Consider the following 20,929-nt stretch of genomic DNA (forward strand, 5'->3'; position numbering starts at 1 on the left):
TTTTCAGTTATTTTCTATGAGGGCTGGATTACCTGTGCACACATGTAGTGGTATTTTTTATGGATATGCACTATTTTGTCATTTGTTGGGGGCCTGTAATTTGCTTATTGTCTTTCATTTACCTAATAGAGGTGGAATTTGTGGCTTCCCTGTGCTGTTATTTTGGTTTCTACATATTTGAAATAAGATAATTATGAAAATAATTGCTAACATAGGAAATGTGACTTTGTCAGTTGCCATAAGTAACCAACACCTTTCTACAGGAAAGTACATTTTATATCTTGTCATTTACTTAGTAACACTGACCAAATTTTGTTAAAAGATCTGGAAGGCAAGAACATCCCACTGATGTTCATGCTTAGCAGTTAATAACCAAGAAGAAAAAACATAAAAATAAAAGTGAAAAATACAGGGAGAATTGTGTACCAAGGACAAGAAATATATTTACATTTATACTTTGGAGCATAATATCTCCCTTTTACCAGGAAACACAACAAAACATTAAAAAAAGAATGAAATGATTAAGTGCCTCTTGCAAATATAAGTTAATGTCACAGTAACAGGGAGAAGGATGCACATTACAAAACATTGACAATGCTATGCAAAGAAATCTATAGCTAATGAACTATATTTGGTTTCATTTTTATATCTGATATGGAGGGTGCCAAATATACTCTGATGTATCAGTTCAAGATAAATAAGTATATGTTCATTTATAATCTGATATAAAGACATTTATAGTATGTTAATTAATAATTTCTCAAGGTAAAAATGTATATGAGGGCGGTGGTGGGGCCTGCCTTTAATCCCAGCACTCGAGAGGCAGAGGCAGGTGGATCTCTGTGAGTTCGAGGCTAGCCTGGTCTACAAAGCGAGTTCCAGGAAAGGCACAAAGCTACACAGAGAAACGCTGTAGTGGGTAGCCATTCCAGCTTTGTTCTGGAAGTTCCAACCCCCATTGAGACTTCGGCAACTGTCATGCCTACAAGGCGGGGCCAAGGGAGGCGCCTGGGGACCCGAGATCGGGATCGGCGAACGCTCTCTTGGTGCCAGGACGCTGGATGGTGGAGGTAGACAGAGGAGAGCTCCAGAGAACATCGCTGGACTGTGATACATCTTCCCCAGACCCCGCGACCTATCTATCCCTTAATTTGTAAGTTACGCCATTAAATAAATCTCCTTTTAACTACGTGGAGTGGCCTAAATAATTTCACCATAAATAAATCTCCTTTTAACTACGTGGAGTGGCCTAAATAATTTCACCAATAAAACGCTGTCTAAAAAAAAAAAAAAAACACACAAACAAACAAACAAAAAAATGTATATGAAAGAATAAATATTTTCATTACTAGGAGATCCAGCAATAGATACACATTATTTATTTATCATATAACATGAGGGAATCTTTAAAGAAACAGTTGTACTATGAAAATGAAGTTTAGTCACTGAGGGATATATGGTGTATGATTTAATTCAAATGAGATTAGAGAATTAAAAATAATTCATAATCTGCAGTGACAGCAAAAAGTTCAGTCTGTCTGACATGTAAACTTAAGAGAATTTTATCTAAAAACCATTTCAATGCTCTGAAAATGATGTGTGTGTTTATATATGGTATGAATGGTAATGCTTATATGTGTGCATTTCTTTGTGAAAGATTAGTGTGTTTGAGTGTGTATGGTAGTTCTTATTGTATGCACTTTTTTTGGATTCACATTGATCACTTAACTTAGTCACCTTGATTATAATTAAAGATCTAGAATGTTGAATAATCTAATTCCATCTTGTAATCTTGCAGTGTACTAGAGACTATGAACACAAAGTTCTGGGAGTTCATTTCATCCCTGAGGATAATTAGCTGTGGGTATTAACTACATTTTCCTAGTTCTCTGCAATTTAGATGTGTGTTTTTAGATAAAATCTAAGTAAATTTCAAATTACACTAGACTTCTTTGTTAATCCATATTGACAACTTATTTGAACTATATCATCAGTTTTTCAGCATTCTGCTAGTCCACCATATTTTGTTTCATTACTTTCACTCCTCATATAGAAGAAGACCTTTTTGTATCATTGTTCAAATGTAAGAAGCTCAGATAACTCTCCTCTATGTACACTGCTGTGCAGACCAGGGTATTTGCATATTGCTCCCTAGGGAGCTCCTTGGCTTCCTGGCCTGAGATAAAAGCTCAAATATGCTCTTGCCTTCACTGACTCCTTAATTCATCTCCTCAAAATGATATGTCCTGTCCAGTCCCTGTTTCTGCTAATGTTCTGGATTCTGGGTAAGGTTAGAGGGAGATGCAAGTGGAGAATGGGGATGGAGATGAGCTCTGGCTGCCTATGTGTACTGTCCATGTGTGATGAGGCAGATCCTGTATTCCAGGATGGGCCTGTGAGGTTTAGTTATGTGATAATGAGAATTTAAAGAGACAACATCTGTGCTAAGAGGAAGATTCTGACTTGGATGGGATAGAGTGGTGTAGACTATGACCTTAAGGACCTCCAACTCACTATTTTTGTGTGTTTGAAAAAAGCATTTGATATGTTTTAAAAACCAGAGAAAATATCAGCATCTCACTTGAAATAAATAACATAAAAAATTTCAGAATATCTGCAAATAACTTTGTATTACTCTATTCTAATTTCAGGAACCAGTGGTGATGCTGTTCTGACCCAGACTCCACTCTCTTTGTCAGTTTCCACTGGACAGTCAGCTTCCATCTCGTGCCAGTCAAGTCAGAGCCTCTTAGATAGTGATGGAAAAACTTATTTGAATTGGTTGCTACAGAGACCAGGACAGTCTCCCCAGCGTCTAATTTCTCAGGTGTCCACACTTGACACAGGAGTCCCTGATAGGTTCAGTGGCAGTGGGTCTGGGACAGATTTCATTCTCAAAATCAGCAGAGTGGAGGCTGAGGATGTGGGAGTTTATTACTGCCTCCAAGGTACACATGTTCCTCACACAATGATACAGACCCTAACAAAAACCTCCTTGCTTGGGGAGGCCCAGCTGCAATGGGCTGCCTGACTGGACAGGAGCAGTCACTTTGCATCACTGTGAGAGGCAGGCACAAGGGAATTTGGGCAATTGTTTGCAGCTGAGCCCTCAGCTGGATGAATGGTTTGGCTAGACCTCAAGTGACACCAATTTCTGGGCCTTCAAGTTGTAACAGCAATGGTATTGTCTCTGCATCAGAAGAATTTCATCTTCTTAATTTATTTTATTGTTGAAAATTTTAAACATTTAAAATTTTTCTTTAATTTCTTGAGCTTCATTTTTAATACTTCCTTTTAATGATGTGTGTTTGTTAAATTCTTATTCAGCTTCTTAAATGCTGAGATGTCTATCCATATTCCTTTTTACTTTTCTTTTCTTTTTTTTTTTTTTTATTTTGCAATACAATTCAGTTCTACATATCAGCCACAGATTCCCTTGTTCTCCCCCCTCCCGCCTCCCTCACCTTCCCCCCCCAGCCCGCCCCCATTTCAATCTCCTCCAGGGCAAAGCCTTCCCCACAGACTGAGATCAACCTGGTGGACTCAGTCCAGGTAGGTCCAGTCCCCTCCTCCTAGGCCGAGCCAAGGGACCCTGAATAGGCCCCAGGTTTCAACCAGCCGACTCATGCAATGAGCACAGGACCCGGTGCCACTGCCTGGATGCCTCCCAAACAGATCAGGCCAATCAACTGTCTCACCCACTCAGAGGGCCTGATCCAGTTGGTGACCCCTCAGCCATTGGTTCATATTTCATGTGTTTCCGTTCGTTCGGCTATTTGTCTCTGTGCTTAATCCGACCATGGTCTCAACAATTCTCGCTCATATAAACCCTCCTCATTCTCGCTAATTGGACTCCCAGAGATCCACCTGGGGCCTAGTCATGGATCTCTGCATCCAGATCCCTCAGTAGTTGGATGAGGTTTTTAGCACGACAATTAGGGTGTTTGGCCATCCCATCACCAGAGTAGGTCAGTTCGGACTGTCTCTCGACCATTGCCAGCAGTCTGTTGTGGGGGTATCTTTGTGGATTTCTGTGGGCCTCTCTAGCACTTTGTTTCTTCCTATTCTCATGTGGTCTTCATTTACCATGGTCTCCTATTCCTTGTTCTCCCTCTCTGTTGTTGATCCAGCTGGGATCTCCCACTCACCCAAGCTCTCTTTCCCTCGACCCTCGCCCTTCACTACCCCCACTCATGTCCAGGCTGTTCATGTAGATCTCATTCCATTTCTCTGTCATTGGGCGATCCCTGTGTCTTTCTTGGGGTCCTGTTTTCCAGGTAGCCTGCCTGGTGATGTGAGTAGCAGTCCAGTCATCCTTGTTCCACATCTAGTATCCTGTTATGAGTGAGTACATACCATGTTTGTCTTTCTGAGTCTGGGATACCTCACTCAGGATGATTTTTTCTAGATCCATCCATTTGTCTGCAAACCTCATGATGTCATTGTTTTTCTCTGCTGAGTAGTATTCCATTGTGTATATGTACCACATTTTGTTTATCCATTCTTCAGTTGAAGGGCATCTAGGTTGTTTCCATGTTCTGGCTATTACAAACAATGCTGATATGAACATAGCTGAACAAGTGCTCTTGTGGTGTGGTTGGGCATTCCTTGGGTATATGCCCCCTTTTTACTTTTCTAAGTAGAATTGAGATTTTGAATATTTTTAAAGCATTATGTATATTTTATTATCTAAGGGAAATGAAACAAGAAAGTTTTTTTATTCATTTACTATATTCATCTAGAGATTAAGTTTTATTGCCTTTCAAAGTCTTGCTTAAGCCTTTACACTGACATGTCTGAATCTAGCATAATTGTTGGCTCTAGAAATTTTATATATGGTTTCTGTAATGAAAGAGTTTCTCTTGGAAATATGGCTATGACCTAACCCAGCCACTACAGGCTATGCTTAGTACACAGTGTGCATACTGTTATGATCTATATAATTCTTCTTTAATTGTAATCAACATCTTCAAAGCATGCATTTGTCCCAGTGGTCTGCCTACTGGGATGTCGTTCTTCCCAGTCTGATGTGTTACCTGCTTTCCTGTGAAAAGCAATTTTGGGGCAGACATCAGAGTTCCCATAGCCTTATCAAGTTTCTTCACTATTTCTCAATCTGTAGAGGAGCCTTCTTCCTCGGTTGGTATGGTATTACATGTGGAGATGACACTTTGGTGAATGAGAGCACAGTACAGACTAGGTGCCTTCTAAGAAGAAGTAAAGAGTGACAATTTTGCATCAGTCCCCCTACAGTGCCCATGAGAGAAGATTCACGAGCAACAGACTTCAGGAGCAGATGTATGGACTGATGTAGGCCTCACTTATACATTCTTATAGCTAGACAAGTAGTATTTGCTTTCAAGTTGATCTCATATGGTGACAATGGTTAGTAGACGCAAGGTACTTTATATTCTTACAAGGCCATTTGATTTGTTTAAGTATATTCATGTTGTCTCATTTCACGACAGTGTTTTATCTCATACAATATAGTTGGACAGCAATTATTCTTTGCCCTGGTTCTTGCTGTGTAAGCAAGAGCAGAAAAGGCATCAGCCATTGTCCTGGAAGTCTCCAGGAGCCTTTTTTCAGATGGTCTGTCTGCTCCCTTGAATCAATACCTATCTATCATTGGATGAGATTTCTAGCACAACAGTTAGGGTGTTTGGCCATCCTATTACCAGAGTTGGTCAGTTTATGCTTTCTCTCGAACATTGCCAGTAGTCTATTGTGGAGGTATCTTTGTGGATTTTTGGGGACCTCTCTAGCACTTTGCTTCTTCCTATTCCCATGTGGTCTTCATTTATCATGGTTTCTTATTTCTTGTTCTTCTTCTCTGTTCTTGATCCAGCTGGGATCTTTCATTCCCCTAAGCTCTCTTTCCCTCGAAACTTTCCCTTCATTACCCCCACTCACGTCCAGGTTATTCACGTAGATCTCATCCATTTCTCTGTCATTGGGTGATCCCTGTGTCTTTCTTAGGGTCCTGTTTTCTAGGCAGCCTCCCTGGAGTTGTGAGTAGCAGTCTAGTCATCTTTATTTTACATCTAGTATCCTCCTATGAGTGAGTATATGCCATGTATGCAAAGATCCATGGCCAGGCCCCAGGTGGAGCTCCGGGAGTCCAATTGGCGAGAAAGAGGAGGGATTGTATAAGTGAGAATTGTTGAAACCAAGATTGGAGAAAGCACAGGGACAAATAGCCAAACGAATGGAAACACATGAACTATGAACCAATAGGTGAGGAGCCCCCAGTTGGATCAGGCCCTCTGGATAAGTGAGACAGTTGATTAGCTTGAACTGTTTGGGAGGCACCCAGGCAGTGTGACCGGGATTTGTCCTTAGTACATGAGCTGGCTGTTTGAAACCTGGGGCCTATGCAGGGACACTTTGCTCAGCCTGGGAGGAGGGGACTGGACCTGCCTGGACTGAATCTACCAGGTTGAACTGAATCCCCAGGGGAGTCTTTGCCCTAGAGGAGATGGAAGTGGGTTGTGGGCTGGGGGGAAGGTGGGGGGTAGGGGGTGTTTGGGGGGGGAGGGGGGAGGACAGGGGAATCCATGGCTGATACGTAAAATTAAATTAAATTATAAAATAAAATAAAAAATATCTATCTATCTTCATCTTCATCATCATCATCATCTATCATCTCTGTCTCTGTCCCTATCGTTCTTCTTTCAACAATTACACACATATATACCAGTTTACCATTAACATCTTAATATGTTCCCAATAATGCTGACCCCTCCCTTCTTCTCAATTAGTCTCCTTTCTATTTTCATATTTTCTCTTTTTTTTTTTTTTTTAAATTTTTATTTTGCAATACAATTCAGTTCTACATATCAGCCACAGATTCCCTTGTTCTCCCCCCTCCCGCCTCCCTCACCTTCCCCCCCAGCCCGCCCCCATTCCAATCTCCTCCAGGGCAAAGCCTTCCCCATGGACTGAGATCAACCTGGTGGACTCAGTCCAGGTAGGTCCAGTCCCCTCCTCCCAGGCTGAGCCAAGGGACCCTGCATAGGCCCCAGGTTTCAACCAGCCGACTCATGCAATGAGCACAGGACCCGGTGCCACTGCCTGGATGCCTCCCAAACAGATCAGGCCAATCAACTGTCTCACCCACTCAGAGGGCCTGATCCAGTTGGTGACCCCTCAGCCATTGGTTCATATTTCATGTGTTTCCGTTCGTTCGGCTATTTGTCTCTGTGCTTAATCCGACCATGGTCTCAACAATTCTCGCTCATATAAACCCTCCTCATTCTCGCTAATTGGACTCCCAGAGATCCACCTGGGGCCTAGTCATGGATCTCTGCATCCAGATCCCTCAGTAGTTGGATGAGGTTTTTAGCACGACAATTAGGGTGTTTGGCCATCCCATCACCAGAGTAGGTCAGTTCGGACTGTCTCTCGACCATTGCCAGCAGTCTGTTGTGGGGGTATCTTTGTGGATTTCTGTGGGCCTCTCTAGCACTTTGTTTCTTCCTATTCTCATGTGGTCCTCATTTACCATGGTCTCCTATTCCTTGTTCTCCCTCTCTGTTGTTGATCCAGCTGGGATCTCCCACTCACCCAAGCTCTCTTTCCCTCGACCCTCGCCCTTCACTACCCCCACTCATGTCCAGGCTGTTCATGTAGATCTCATTCCATTTCTCTGTCATTGGGCGATCCCTGTGTCTTTCTTGGGGTCCTGTTTTCCAGGTAGCCTGCCTGGTGATGTGAGTAGCAGTCCAGTCATCCTTGTTCCACATCTAGTATCCTGTTATGAGTGAGTACATACCATGTTTGTCTTTCTGAGTCTGAGATACCTCACTCAGGATGATTTTTTCTAGATCCATCCATTTGTCTGCAAACCTCATGATGTCATTGTTTTTCTCTGCTGAGTAGTATTCCATTGTGTATATGTACCACATTTTGTTTATCCATTCTTCAGTTGAAGGGCATCTAGGTTGTTTCCATGTTCTGGCTATTACAAACAATGCTGATATGAACATAGCTGAACAAGTGCTCTTGTGGTGTGGTTGAGCATTCCTTGGGTATATGCCCAAGAGTGGTATAGCTGGATCTTGGGGGAGATGGATTCCCAATTTTCTAAGAAATCGCCATATTGATTTCCAAAGTGGTTGTACAAGCTTGCATTCCCACCAGCAGTGGAGGAGAGTTCCCCTAGCTCCACATCCTCTCCAGCATAAGGTGTCTTCAGTGTTTTTGATCTTAGCCATTCTGACAGGCGTAAGGTGGTATCTCAGAGTTGTTTTGATTTGCATTTCCCTGATGATTAGGGATGTTGAGCAATTCCTTAAATGTCTTTCAGCCATTTGAGTTTCCTCTGGTGAGAATTCTCTGTTTAGTTCTATAGCCCATTTCTTAATTGGACTGTTGGGCATTTTGGTGTCTAATTTCTTGAGTTCCTTATATATTCTGGATATCAGTCCTCTGTCAGATGTGGGATTGGTGAATATCTTTTCCCATTCTGTAGGCTGTCGCTTTGCTTTGTTGACCGTATCCTTTGCCCTACAAAAGCTTCTCAGTTTCAAGAGGTCCCATTGATTGATTGTTTCTCTCAGTGTCTGTGCTACTGGTGTTCTATTTAGAAAGTGGTCTCCTATGCCAATGCGTTCAAGACTACTTCCAACTTTCTCTTCTAGCAGGTTCAGAGTAGCTGGATTTATGTTGAGGTCCTTGATCCACTTGGACTTAAGTTTTGTGCACGGTGATAGATATGGATCTATTTGCAGCCTTCTACATGTTGATATCCAGTTTTGCCAGCACCATTTGTTGAAGATGCTTTCTTTTTTCCATTGTGCACTTTTGGCTTCTTTGTCAAAAATTATTTGTTCATAGGTGTGCGGATTAATGTCAGGGTCTTCAATTCGATTCCATTGGTCCACATGTCGGTTTTTATGCCAGTACCAAGCTGTTTTTATTACTGTAGCTCTATAGTACAGCTTGAAGTCAGGGATCGTGATGCCTCCATAGGTTGTTTTATTGTACAGGATTCTTTTGGCTATCCTGGGTTTTTTGTTTTTCCATATGAAGTTGAGTATTATTCTTTCCAGGTCTGAGAAGAATTGTGTTGGTATTTTGATGGGGATTGCATTGAATCTGTAGATTGCTTTTGGTAAGATTGCCATTTTTACTATGTTAGTTCTGCCTATCCATGAGCATGGGAGATCTTTCCATTTTCTGACATCTTCTTCAATTTCTTTTTTCAGGGACTTAAAGTTCTTGTCATATAAGTCCTTCACTTGCTTGGTTAGTGTTACCCCAAGGTATTTTATGTCATTTGTGGCTATAGTAAAGGGTGATGTATCTCTGATTTCCTTCTCCGCTTTTTTGTCCATTGTATATAGGAGGGCTACTGATTTTTTTGAGTTGATCTTGTATCCTGCTATGTTGCTGAAGGTGTTTATAAGTTGTATCAGTTCCTTGGTGGAATCTTTGGGGTTGCTCAAGTATACTATCATGTCATCTGCAAATAGGGAAAGCTTGACTTCTTCCTTTCCAATTTGTATCCCCTTAATCTCCTTATGTTGTCTTATTGCTCTGGCTAGAACTTCAAGTACTATATTGAATAAGTATGGGGAGAGCGGACAGCCTTGCCTCGTTCCTGATTTTAGTGGAATTGCTTTGAGTTTCTCTCCATTTAATTTGATGTTGGCTGTTGGCTTGCTGTAAATTGCCTTTATTATGTTTAGGTATGTTCCCTGTATTCCTGATCGCTCCAAGACCTTTATCATGAAGGGGTGTTGGATTTTGTCAAATGCCTTTTCAGCATCTAGTGAGATGATCATGTGGTTTTTTTCTTTGAGTTTGTTTATATGGTGTATCACATTGACAGACTTTCGTATGTTGAACCATCCTTGCATCCCTGGAATGAATCCTACTTGATCATGGTGGATAATTGTTTTGATGTGTTCTTGGAGTCTGTTTGCCAGTATTTTATTGAGTATTTTTGCATCAATGTTCATGAGGGAGATCGGTCTGTAGTTCTCTTTCTTTGTTGTATCCTTGTTTGGTTTGGGAATCAGGGTAATTGTAGCCTCATAGAAGGAGTTTGGTAATGTTCCTTCTGTTTCTATTGTATGGAACAATTTAGAGAGTATTGGTATTAACTCTTCTTTGAAGATCTGGTAGAATTCTGCACTGAAACCATCTGGTCCTGGGCTTTTTTTGGTTGGGAGACTTTTAATGACTGTTTCTATTTCGTTAGGGGTTATTGGACTATTTAAATAGTTTATCTGGTCTTGATTTAATTTAGGTATGTGGTAACTATCCAGAAAATTATCCATTTCTTTTAGGTTTTCCAGTTTTGTGGAATAGAGGTTTTTGAAGTATGACCTGATGATTCTCTGGATTTCCTCAATGTCTGTTGTTATGTCCCCCTTTTCATTTCTGATTTTGTTGATTTGGATGCTCTCTCTCTGTCTTTTGGTTAGTTTGGATAAGGGCTTGTCTATCTTGTTGATTTTCTCAAAGAACCAACTCTTTGTTTCATTAATTTTTTGTATTGTTCTCTTTGTTTCTATTTTATTGATTTCAGCTCTCACTTTGATAATTTCCTGGCATCTATTTTTCCTGGGAGACTTTGCTTCTTCCTGTTCTAGAACTTTCAGGTGTGCTTTTAAGTCACTAGTGTGAGATTTCTCCAGCTTATTTATGTGGGCGTTTAGTGCTATGAATTTCCCTCTTAGTACTGCTTTCATAGTGTCCCATAGGTTTGGATATGTGGTGTCTTCATTTTCGTTGATCTCTAGGAAGTCTTTAATTTCTTTCTTTATTTCTTCCTTAACCCATTGGTGATTCAGTTGGGTATTGTTCAGTTTCCATGAGATTGTAGGTTTTCTGTAGTTTTTGTTGTTGTTGAAATGCAACTTTAGACCATGGTGGTCTGATAGAACACAGGAGGTTATTCCAATTGTTTTGTATCTGTTTAGATTTGTTTTGTGACCAAGTATGTGGTCGATTTTAGAGAAGGTTCCATGAGGTGCTGAGAAGAAGGTATATTCTTTTTTGTTAGGATGGAATGTTCTGTAGATGTCGATTAAGTCCATTTGAGTCATGACATCAGTTAAGTCCTTTATTTCTCTGTTAAGTTTCAATTTGGGGGATCTGTCCAGTGGTGAAAGTGGGGTGTTGAGGTCTCCCACTATTAATGTGTGGGGTTTTATATGTGATTTAAGCTTTAATAATGTTTCTTTTACATATGTGGGTGCCCTTGTGTTTGGGGCATAAATGTTCAGAATTGAGACTTCATCTTGGTGGATCTTTCCTGTGATGAGTATGTAATGCCCTTCTTGATCTCTTTTGATTGATTTTAGTTTGAAGTCTATTTTGCTGGATATCAGGATGGCTACACCCGCTTGTTTCTTAAGACCGTTTGATTGGAAAGTCTTTTCCCAGCCTTTTATTTTTAGGTAGTGTCTATCTTTGAATTTGAGATGTGTTTCTTGTATGCAGCAGAAAGATGGGTCCTGCTTTCGTATCCATTCTGTAAGCCTATGTCTTTTTATAGGTGAATTAAGTCCATTGATATTGAGGGATATTAATGTCCAGTGATTGTTCATTCCTGTTATTTTTTGGTGGTGATGTGTGTGTACTTTTCTTCATTGGGGTTTACTGCTGTGGCTTTATCTATTGCCTGTGTTTTCGAGGGTGTATCTGACTTCCTTAGGTTGGAATTTTCCTTCTAGTGCTTTCTGTAGAGCTGGATTTGTGGATAAATATTGTTTAAATCTGGCTTTGTCATGGAATGTCTTGTTCACTCCATCTATGATGATTGAAAGTTTTGCTGGGTATATTAGTCTAGGCTGACATCCATGGTCTCTTAGTGTCTGCATTACGTCTGTCCAGGACCTTCTGGCTTTCAAAGTCTCCATTGAGAAATCGGGTGTTATTCTGATAGGTTTGCCTTTATATGTCACTTGGCCTTTTTCCTTTGCTGCTCTTAATATTCTTTCTTTATTCTGTACGTTTAATTGTTTAATTATTATGTGGCGAGGGGACTTTTTTTGGGGGTCTAGTCTGTTTGGTGTTCTATAGGCTTCCTGTATCTTCATAGGCATTTCCTTCTTTAAGTTGGGAAAGTTTTCTTCTATGATCTTGTTGAATATATTTTCTGTGCCCTTGAGTTGGTATTCTTCTCCTTCTTCTACCCCTATTATTCGTAGGTTTGGTCTTTTCATGGTGTCCCAAATTTCTTGGACATTTTGGTTCATGACTTTGTTGACTTTAGTGTTTTCTTTGACTGATGAATCTATTTCTTCTATTGTATCTTCAACGCTAGAGATTCTCTCTTCCATCTCTTGCATTCTGTTGATTATACTTGCATCTGAAGTTCCCAATCGTTTTCTCAGATTTTCTATTTCCAGCATTCCCTCTGTTTGTGTCTTCTTCATTTTTTCTATTTCCCTTTTCAGGTCTTGGACTGTTTCCTTCATTTGTTTCATTGATTTTTCTTGATTTTCTTTCAGTATTTTATTGTTCTCTTCCAGGACTTTTTTGATTTCTTCTAATTTGTTTGCCCTTTCCTCTAGTTGTTTACAGCGTTCTTCACATTTTTTGGTCTTTTCCTCTACACGAGCCTCTAGCTTCTTCATGATGACATTCATAAGGCTACTTTCTTCTGCTTCTTCCAATTTCTGATGTTCAGGTCTAGGTGTTAGAGGAGGGCTAGGGCCTGGTGATGGTGTATTGCTATTCATTTTGTTGTATGTGTTTCTGCCTTGACATCTGCCCATCTCCTTGTGGTTCGTTCTTGGCCTTATCCACACACTTGGTTCAGACAGAGCTGACAGATTCAGGAAGTCTCTCTCTCTTGTCCAGATGGGAGCTCTCTTGTCCAAATTGGAAGTCCGGGGCAGGATGGGAGCTCTTGTTCAGAAGGGATGTCCGGGGAGGATGGGTGCTCTTCTCTCTCTCTCTCTCTCTCTCTCTCTCTCTCTCTCTCTCTCTCTCCTGTGCTTCAGAAGGGAAGTCCGTGGCCTATTTTCTCTTTTTATGCAGTTATTGTGCAGAGAGCCACAGACACCGATCATCATGACTTCAATGAAACATTGGTCATTCTCCTTCAGGAAGCCATTTCTTAAAAAAAAAAAAAAATAAGAGCTGCCACTGTCATTTATTTAAATGATTTTCTCTCCCTCTCTCCCCATATCTATCCATCTCTTCCTCCTCTCTATTGTTAATTTTAAATAGGAATTCTCTTTCCCTTAAATATCTGTTGATTGATATTGAAATGTGGGTTTCTGTTCATTAATGATAGTAAATAAGTATCAAACATGCAAGTGTCCAGTCAATGCTTTCTTATATGAGTAACATGTTCCTTCAAAAATAATGAACATAGAAGACAAGCACTGAAAAAGCTGGACTATAACTCATGAATTTTCCTGTATAATAATAATTATAACCAAGAATGGGTCACCTGCATTACATAAAGAACACATGAAGACAGGCTTTGAAAGGAAACACTTGAATTTTTCTGCAGACTATTGGGAAACGAGAACTGGTACATTTTGCTTAGTTGTTACAGCAGAGCAGTTAATATAGCAAGTTTACAGGGCACTCCTAAACTATTTTTGTGCATAGGTACAAATTTTTATTAACAGTAAAATAGACAATAAGGAAAATATTTCAGGATCTACTGTGAGGCAAAGGTTCCTATACAATAAAAGAAGGTCCTATATCACTTCACTTTCAGTAACTGGTCATCAAGAAACAAAATCAGAATAAGTGAACACTATTGACCAAAAAATACCAACAGCAGTATTTTCACATGTTAGTTTCAGAAAATACCTTATTCATTTTGCAAAAGGATCATAGTCCAAAATATAAAGTATGGTACACCACAAGATATAGCTTAAAAATTAAAAATACAATTATATTTTGTATCTTTTGTAACTACAAAACAATCAAACTAGACATTAATTAAAGCAATGCAAAAATTAATGAAATAAGTAAATAAGTACCCTAATACAGTGATTTCACAGCCTTGTTGCATTTGAGAATAAAACAGCAGGTAGAGGCAACAAGAGTGACATCTGGAGACTCTGCTTCCTGATTCAGCAGTTTGTCATTGCATCACTATGGGAGGGGTACTCCAGTGCTGTTGACACTAGTAAGTGAAAACATTTTCACGCTGCAGGCTGCTAATTGTGAGAGTGAAATCTGTAACAGATCCACTGCCTCTGAACCTTGACAAACCCCACATTTCTACCTGGATGCAAAGTATATTAGGAGTGTAGGAACTTTCCATGCTTTCTGCTAATACTAGGCTAGCAAACTACCAATGCTCTCAGTCACCCTGAATGTAATGGTGACAGTTTTCAAGAGATGCAGACAAGAGGATGGAGATTTGGTCATTTGGATTTCACATATCATGCCTGTGATTGGAAACATCCAACCAATATACATGGTTAATCATGATAGAAAAGATTTCTCTGAAGTTCCAGATAGCACTGATTATAAAAGGCCAAATTAATTCCCCTAGTCACCCTTCCTTACTTGGATCCAGAATGGCAGAACCACCAGAAGCTGAGAGGGAGACTTCAAGTCTCTGCTGTGACCTGACAATAACTAAGTCCTGGACAGGGTGTGACCAGACTATTAAGAAGTACTGAGTTAATGCACTGGACACATGCACATAAGCAGAGCTTGGCCAGGGCTGAAAACAGCTGCAAGCCTGGTTTATCTGAGGCACTCAGGTGGGTAGTGTTCAGATTTCCCAATCCAGAACAGAATATTGCACATTTTGCTTCAGACTACCTCTATCGGTGGATGATTTTATTACAAAAGACATATTTATACAATTTTCAAAATTTTAATGGGTATAAGAGCAGGTAGAAAGTCCTTTCTGCATTGTATTAGGTTTTAGTAAGGTGCCATTGTTCAAACAAACCACAGCAAATTTTAGAGTGTGGCTTCAATTCTTGTTACACTCAAAAGTTTCTTTACTTACAACATTTCTATAAGGAGTTGTTTCATTTAAATAATTATTAAAAAACACTCATCAGAAATACAAATAAATGTAAAATCAGTTTATGATGACCTATCAGCACTGATAGTTTATATATTTACTAAATGTTTCGGTGTCAATATACATAAATAACACTGCTTTTTTCAAAAAGTATTTTATTACATGAGGCTGAAGACATGGCCCAGCAGTTAAGAGAACTTGCTAATCTTGCATGGGATCAAAGTAGGATTTCTAGCACCCACATGGTGTAATAATCATCGGAAATTCTAGCTCAGGTAGATAGATCACCTTCTTCTGGCCTCCATTGATACTAGGCCACATTTGCGGTATGCATAAATACGTTTAGGAAAAACATCCATACACCGAATAAAATATGAATTTTTTAAAAGCATTTTTATTATAAGTGTGTGTGTGTGTGTGTGTGTGTGTGTGTGTGTGTGTGTGTGTGAAATACAGCATGCTTGTGAATTTCAGAGGACAACTTTAAGGAGTCAGTTTTTGCACTCTACTATAAATTCACTGGTATTGAACCTCGATTCTCAAGGCTGGTAGCAAGTGTCTTTACCAATTGAATCATTTAAATCTCCCTGAAGTGCCTTTAAGGGTACGTCTCTTATAGTTCCTTCATGACAAAAATCTATAACTTCTATTTTTATCCAACCACTTAAATGCTTCACTGCATTTAGGGTTTGGAGATTTTGTTTTCACTCAAGCCCTCATCTCATCTCTTAATTCTGATATGTAGTAATATTTCCCTAGTTGTTCAGTATGTAGGGTGAGTAATGATCCTTGTGACTTCAATAAAATTCTCTTCTTCAAGGCTGGAGAGATGGTCATCAGTTAGAGTGCTGGCCATTCTTCCAGAAGTCATTAGTTCAGGAACCAACACCCACATGACAACTCACAATGATTTTTAACTCCAGTGCAAGGAGATCCAGCACCCTTTTCTGGCCTCCCAGGGCACTGAATGAATATGCTATATAGACATACATATGAGCAAAACAATAGTCATAAAATAAAATAATATAAAACTATGATTCTCCCTCCAACTCTAGAACATGAAATAATTAACGATAAACCTGTGATTAAAACTAGGACTCCAATGACCAATTATTTCCAACTAAAAAGAGGAATAAGATCTTCTCATTGTGTTTTACCTCAGTTTTCCTTTATGCCCTATCAATTTCTATAGGTTCAAGTGTAGTTTATCTTGACCTTGACTTAGTGGAGAGCAGAGAAATAGGGAGGCCATATGCATTACACAGTTAAGCAAACCCTCACTTCTTGGCTGGGAAGGCTTCTACTCAATGTATGATCTTGCTGTGCACCATCAACTCTGCATTTATCACTGTATGGTTACTACTAAGAAGATGCATCAGGTTCATCAGTCTCCAGCCTCTCTTCCTTTTTTTCATTATTTTTATTATTATTATTATTATTATTATTATTATTATTAAGAGATTTTCTATTGATTTTACATACCAACCAGACTGAGTTTCAAGAGTCCAATTGATGAGAGCAAGAAGGGATTCTATGAGCAAGGGACATTGAGATTATGACGGAAAATGTACAGAGACGACCAGCCAAACTAGTGGAAAGTCATGAACTGTGGACCAGTAGCTGAGGAGCCCCCACGGTACTGGACTAGGCCCTCTGAATAGGTGAGACAGTTGTTTAGCTTGAACTGTTTAGAGGGCTCCCAGGCAGTGGGATCAGGACCTGTCCCTGGTGCAGGAGCCAGCTTTATGGAGCCTAGTGCCTACGGTGGGACACTTTGGCCAGCCTCTTTCTTTACTCCTATGAATATTTTCATTAGCTGTTAAGTTAATAGCCATATAGATGAAAAAACAGCATGGGTGCCTATTATAATGGATTGTGTTAGTCAGGGTTCTCCAGTGTATTAAAATAGCCAGTGAGAATATACGTGAAAAGGAGATTTAGGGCTGTTGAGATGCTTTAGTAGTTAAGTGCTTAGTGCAAAATAACACCTGATAACCTGAGTTTGGTATCCAGGTCATAGTGTGAGAAAAAAAAAGTCTCTAAATTTTGCCCATGTGTGTACTATCAAACAAGCAGACACAATTCACACTCATCACAGACATGAAGAAGGAGATGGAAGAGGAAGAGGAAGAAGAAGAAGAAGAAGAAGAAGAAGAAGAAGAAGAAGAAGAAGAAGAAGAAGAAGAAGAGGAGGAGGAGGAGGAGGAGGAGGAGGAGGAGGAGGAGGAGGAGGAGGAGAAGAAGAAGAAGAAGAAGAAGAAGAAGAAGAAGAAGAAGAAGAAGAAGAAGAAGAAGAAGAAGAAGAACGGGAGGAGGGGCCTGAGGAGGAGGAAAAGGAGGAATTGGAGGAGGAGAAGGTAGTAGTGGCAGCAGTAGTAGCAGTGAAAGAGGAAGGAAAATATTAACAAATTAATAGTTTTATTATATTGGGTTAAACAGTACTGTCTGTCTTCACAGTGGGGAAGCAGAGAGCACAGTAGCTGCTCTGTTTTTGAAGCTGGATGTCTTAGTAGTCCCCTTCTGGTACTGAAGGCTTTAATGTTTCCTAGAGAAGAAGTAGACTTTAACTCACTTTGGAGATCCAAAGATTCAGGATTCTGATGCCAGTAACATATGGCTACAGCAGTGGCCAGGGTGGAGACAGCAATTGGGTATATGTACTCAGAATTAAGATGAGATCAAAGTAGATAAAGAACTCCACAGCTAGATTCAAGAGCAAGCAGGAGAGCAGGCAAAAGATTTTTTCACAGGCCTCATGATATATGGAGCACCACAAGAAGGTGCCTCTAAGATGATGGATGAGTTGTTCCACTTCAGCAAGCCTAATAAAGATAATCCCTTACAATCATGGCTACATATCCATGTTATCCTAAATATCTCACAGGTGTACAGATATTTGTCTAATTGCTTACTGCAGGTCCTGTCAAGTTGACAATCACTAGTAACCATCAATTCTGGTAAAATCCAGCACAGAGGTCCAACCAGAAGTACTTAATGGCTTGATGACAGCAGAATCAGGGATCCATTGCTAAGGCTAATACAACCTGTGCCTACTCCCCTACTCCCTGCCATCTGGTCTGTTTGACTATTTCAGAGGCAGTGAGTATAGGACAGATTTCACTCTGTTCTTTAGGAGCCAGGAGAGTTACCAAAAATCACTGTCAGCAGTGTACACAGCCACTCCCATGGTGCTCCCACTTGGGGGAAAATGCTCTTACCCAGGTGATGGATCAGGGAGTCTTTGCCTCAACAGCTTCTTCTTCTGATCAACCATGGTTCTTCCTTCCTGTGTCAAGTTCATGGTGCTGAGTGATTTTGTGACTGGCTGACTAAATATTAATCTAGTACTAAGAAACTGAACCTGTCTAAGATTTCTGCACTATTTATTAAGCAACACAGTAGGAAGATAAACAAATCTCAAGACTACTGATTATTATACAGTAAGTATGCTAGAGTTTTTTAAGAAGTTGTTGGAGTTTCTTATAAGGTCACTATGCTCACTACTGTACCATGGACATACATTTTCTCAGGAAGGTATAACCCAGAAACAAAATTATTTATTACTTAATCCAATCTAGGGGCCATTGGTAAAGGGAAGTTGAATGTTTCTGGATTTCCCTTCATATTTGCATATATTATTAATGGAGGTGTAGTAGGAATTCAGTTTCTAAATGTTCTGCAAAAAAATGATTTGTATGTTTTGGGTTGAGGGAAATTGTCAACCTCCTTTTATTATCTACTGAAATTTGTCCTGAATAAAGCTTCCCCTAGATACTGGGGCTATTATGTGAGAATGCATAATTATCTTCCAAATATCAATGACCAAACAGAGGCAGAGATGCAGCTGGTAGATGTCAGCAGGAAGAGAGGGAAATGAAGAGGCAGAGAATCCAGCTTTCCTATTAATCCAGCCAAAAGTAGCTGTGTGATACTTCTGAATGGGAAGGTGCCATGTATCTTGAAGAAGCTGCTTTATAACTAGGCATTTGTTCACACCCATCACTCAAGTCCAGATCCCTGGAAAGTCAGCAAGGTCAGGCATAGGCTACCACACTGTCTGGCCTTTCATAGTAATGTTTCTAAGAAACCCCAAAGATTCTAAGCGTCAGGACAGGAGTACTCAATACTGAACTGATTCTACTTCTCCTGCTGATAATTAAGAATGGATGGCCAAACCAAACACATGAGTGTGAAATGCATAATGCACAAATGTTCGTGTATGAAAATGCACAAAGATTTCTGCATCTTAGGTTGCTTGTAGACTGAGACCCACTTGTAGACAGTAAGGCTGATGCCTGAATCAGGATGATGTCTCCAGTTTCTGTTCAAGAGTGGAAGGTGTAAATGTCATTCGTAATACACAGCAGAGCCATGTATTGAGTAACAGTGTTTTCTGTTACATTGTTCATGTATGTCATTACTGGTAAATCCTTCATGCTGAGGAACTGTGGGACATAGTAAGAAAAGGCAGAAAACAGGCCAAATATGGAGGACCCTAAACTAAGAAAAAGGTACTGCTCATGCAGTCTGTGGGTCCAAAAGTACCTCGATCTTCAGATGGAGTCAGAAATCCAAATGACACATGTAGTTATGATCAAGGTTTTATGTGTACCCATGTGTATTCCTTATTTTGTACTTTAGTAAACATAATTAAGGCTCTTAAGTCTTTTTTTAATTCCTATAAAAATGATCCAGATAAAAAATTATCTTTTAATTTATGTAATGACTAGAGCAAATGAACATAACCTTCTGAAGAAAGGGACATACACTTTTTTAACCAATAGGAATTATTTCCATGAGTTAAAGATTTAATAGTTCCTTCTCTGTTGTATATTTCCTGACAGCAGGATATTATTCTATACTACCCACAATATATCTTTGAAATATATAATTCAAAATAGATCTTATATACAGTAGAAATTTTCAAATAACCTCCAAAGTATTATTTATAATTTTTAAGAAGTAAAGCATTCTCTGGTGGCATATGTGTGGTCTGACCTTGGGCATCTGGGGACACAGGACTTGTGGTCAGTTACTGAGATATGCAAGTCTTGCAGCTGTGCCCATCCTACCTGCTTCCCAGTGATTTGCATGCACTCACTGCACAGCCTTGAGGACTTCTTCATATACCAGTCATACCCTGTACAGTTGTCACTGCAGTCAGGACTCAGCATGGACATGAGGGCCCCTGCTCAGCTCCTTGGGATCCTGTTACTCTGGTTACCAGGTAAAAAAAGCCTAAAATGGGAATTTTACTGTTAAAGTGATTATTGTTCACTGGCATTTGGAGGAGGTCCTCTCTTATCATGCTTAACTATGTGGGAATTTATTATGTCTCCACTCCTAGGTGCCAGATGTGACATCCAGATGACCCAGTCTCCATCCTCCCTGTCTGCGTCTCTGGGAGACAAAGTCACTATCACTTGCCGGTCTAGTCAGGATATAGGCTATGCTTTAAACTGGTACCAACAGAAACCAGGGAAAGCTCCAAAGCTTCTGATTTATGGTGCAGATAGCTTGGAAGATGGGATCCCATCTAGGTTCAGTGGCAGTGGGTCTGGGACAGATTTTTCTCTCACCATCAGCAGCCTAGAGTCTGAAGACTTTGCAACTTATTACTGTCAACAAGGTTATACCCCTCCCACAGTGATACAAGTCATAACATAAACCTCCATGGAAGCAGAAGTGAGAGGCTGGGCTGCCCCAGCTGATCCTCCTCGTGGGTCACTCATTGAAACTCTTTCTCAGATTTCACAGGATTTTTCAAAGCCATTGGAGAGTCATTTGTTTTTGTACAACTAAAGTTTTGTAGTTTGTTGAACTAAAGAGAGGCTAAATGGTCCTCTCTGTACCATCCCTGTCTTTCTTCCTCTTCATCTCCAGCAGTTAAGAGTATCTATGCATTTTTTCTCTTAAGAGAGGACACAGTTATTCCCTGTGAGGGGTCTGAGTTGTATCACC

General features: G+C 40.0%; 1 gene segment (V, D, J or C); it reads left to right on the forward strand.

The window, feature by feature from the left end:
• The first annotated feature begins 20,140 nt into the window (after positions 1–20,140).
• On the forward strand, positions 20,141–20,635 carry LOC131906341 (immunoglobulin kappa variable 1-39-like). The segment is given in 2 exon segments: positions 20,141–20,195; positions 20,316–20,635. Coding segments are annotated over 2 exon segments (375 nt in total).
• Positions 20,636–20,929: the final 294 nt, after the last annotated feature.

This window comes from Peromyscus eremicus, chromosome 3 (assembly GCF_949786415.1).
Source record: "Peromyscus eremicus chromosome 3, PerEre_H2_v1, whole genome shotgun sequence".
In the NCBI taxonomy this organism is placed as follows: Eukaryota; Metazoa; Chordata; class Mammalia; order Rodentia; family Cricetidae; genus Peromyscus; species Peromyscus eremicus.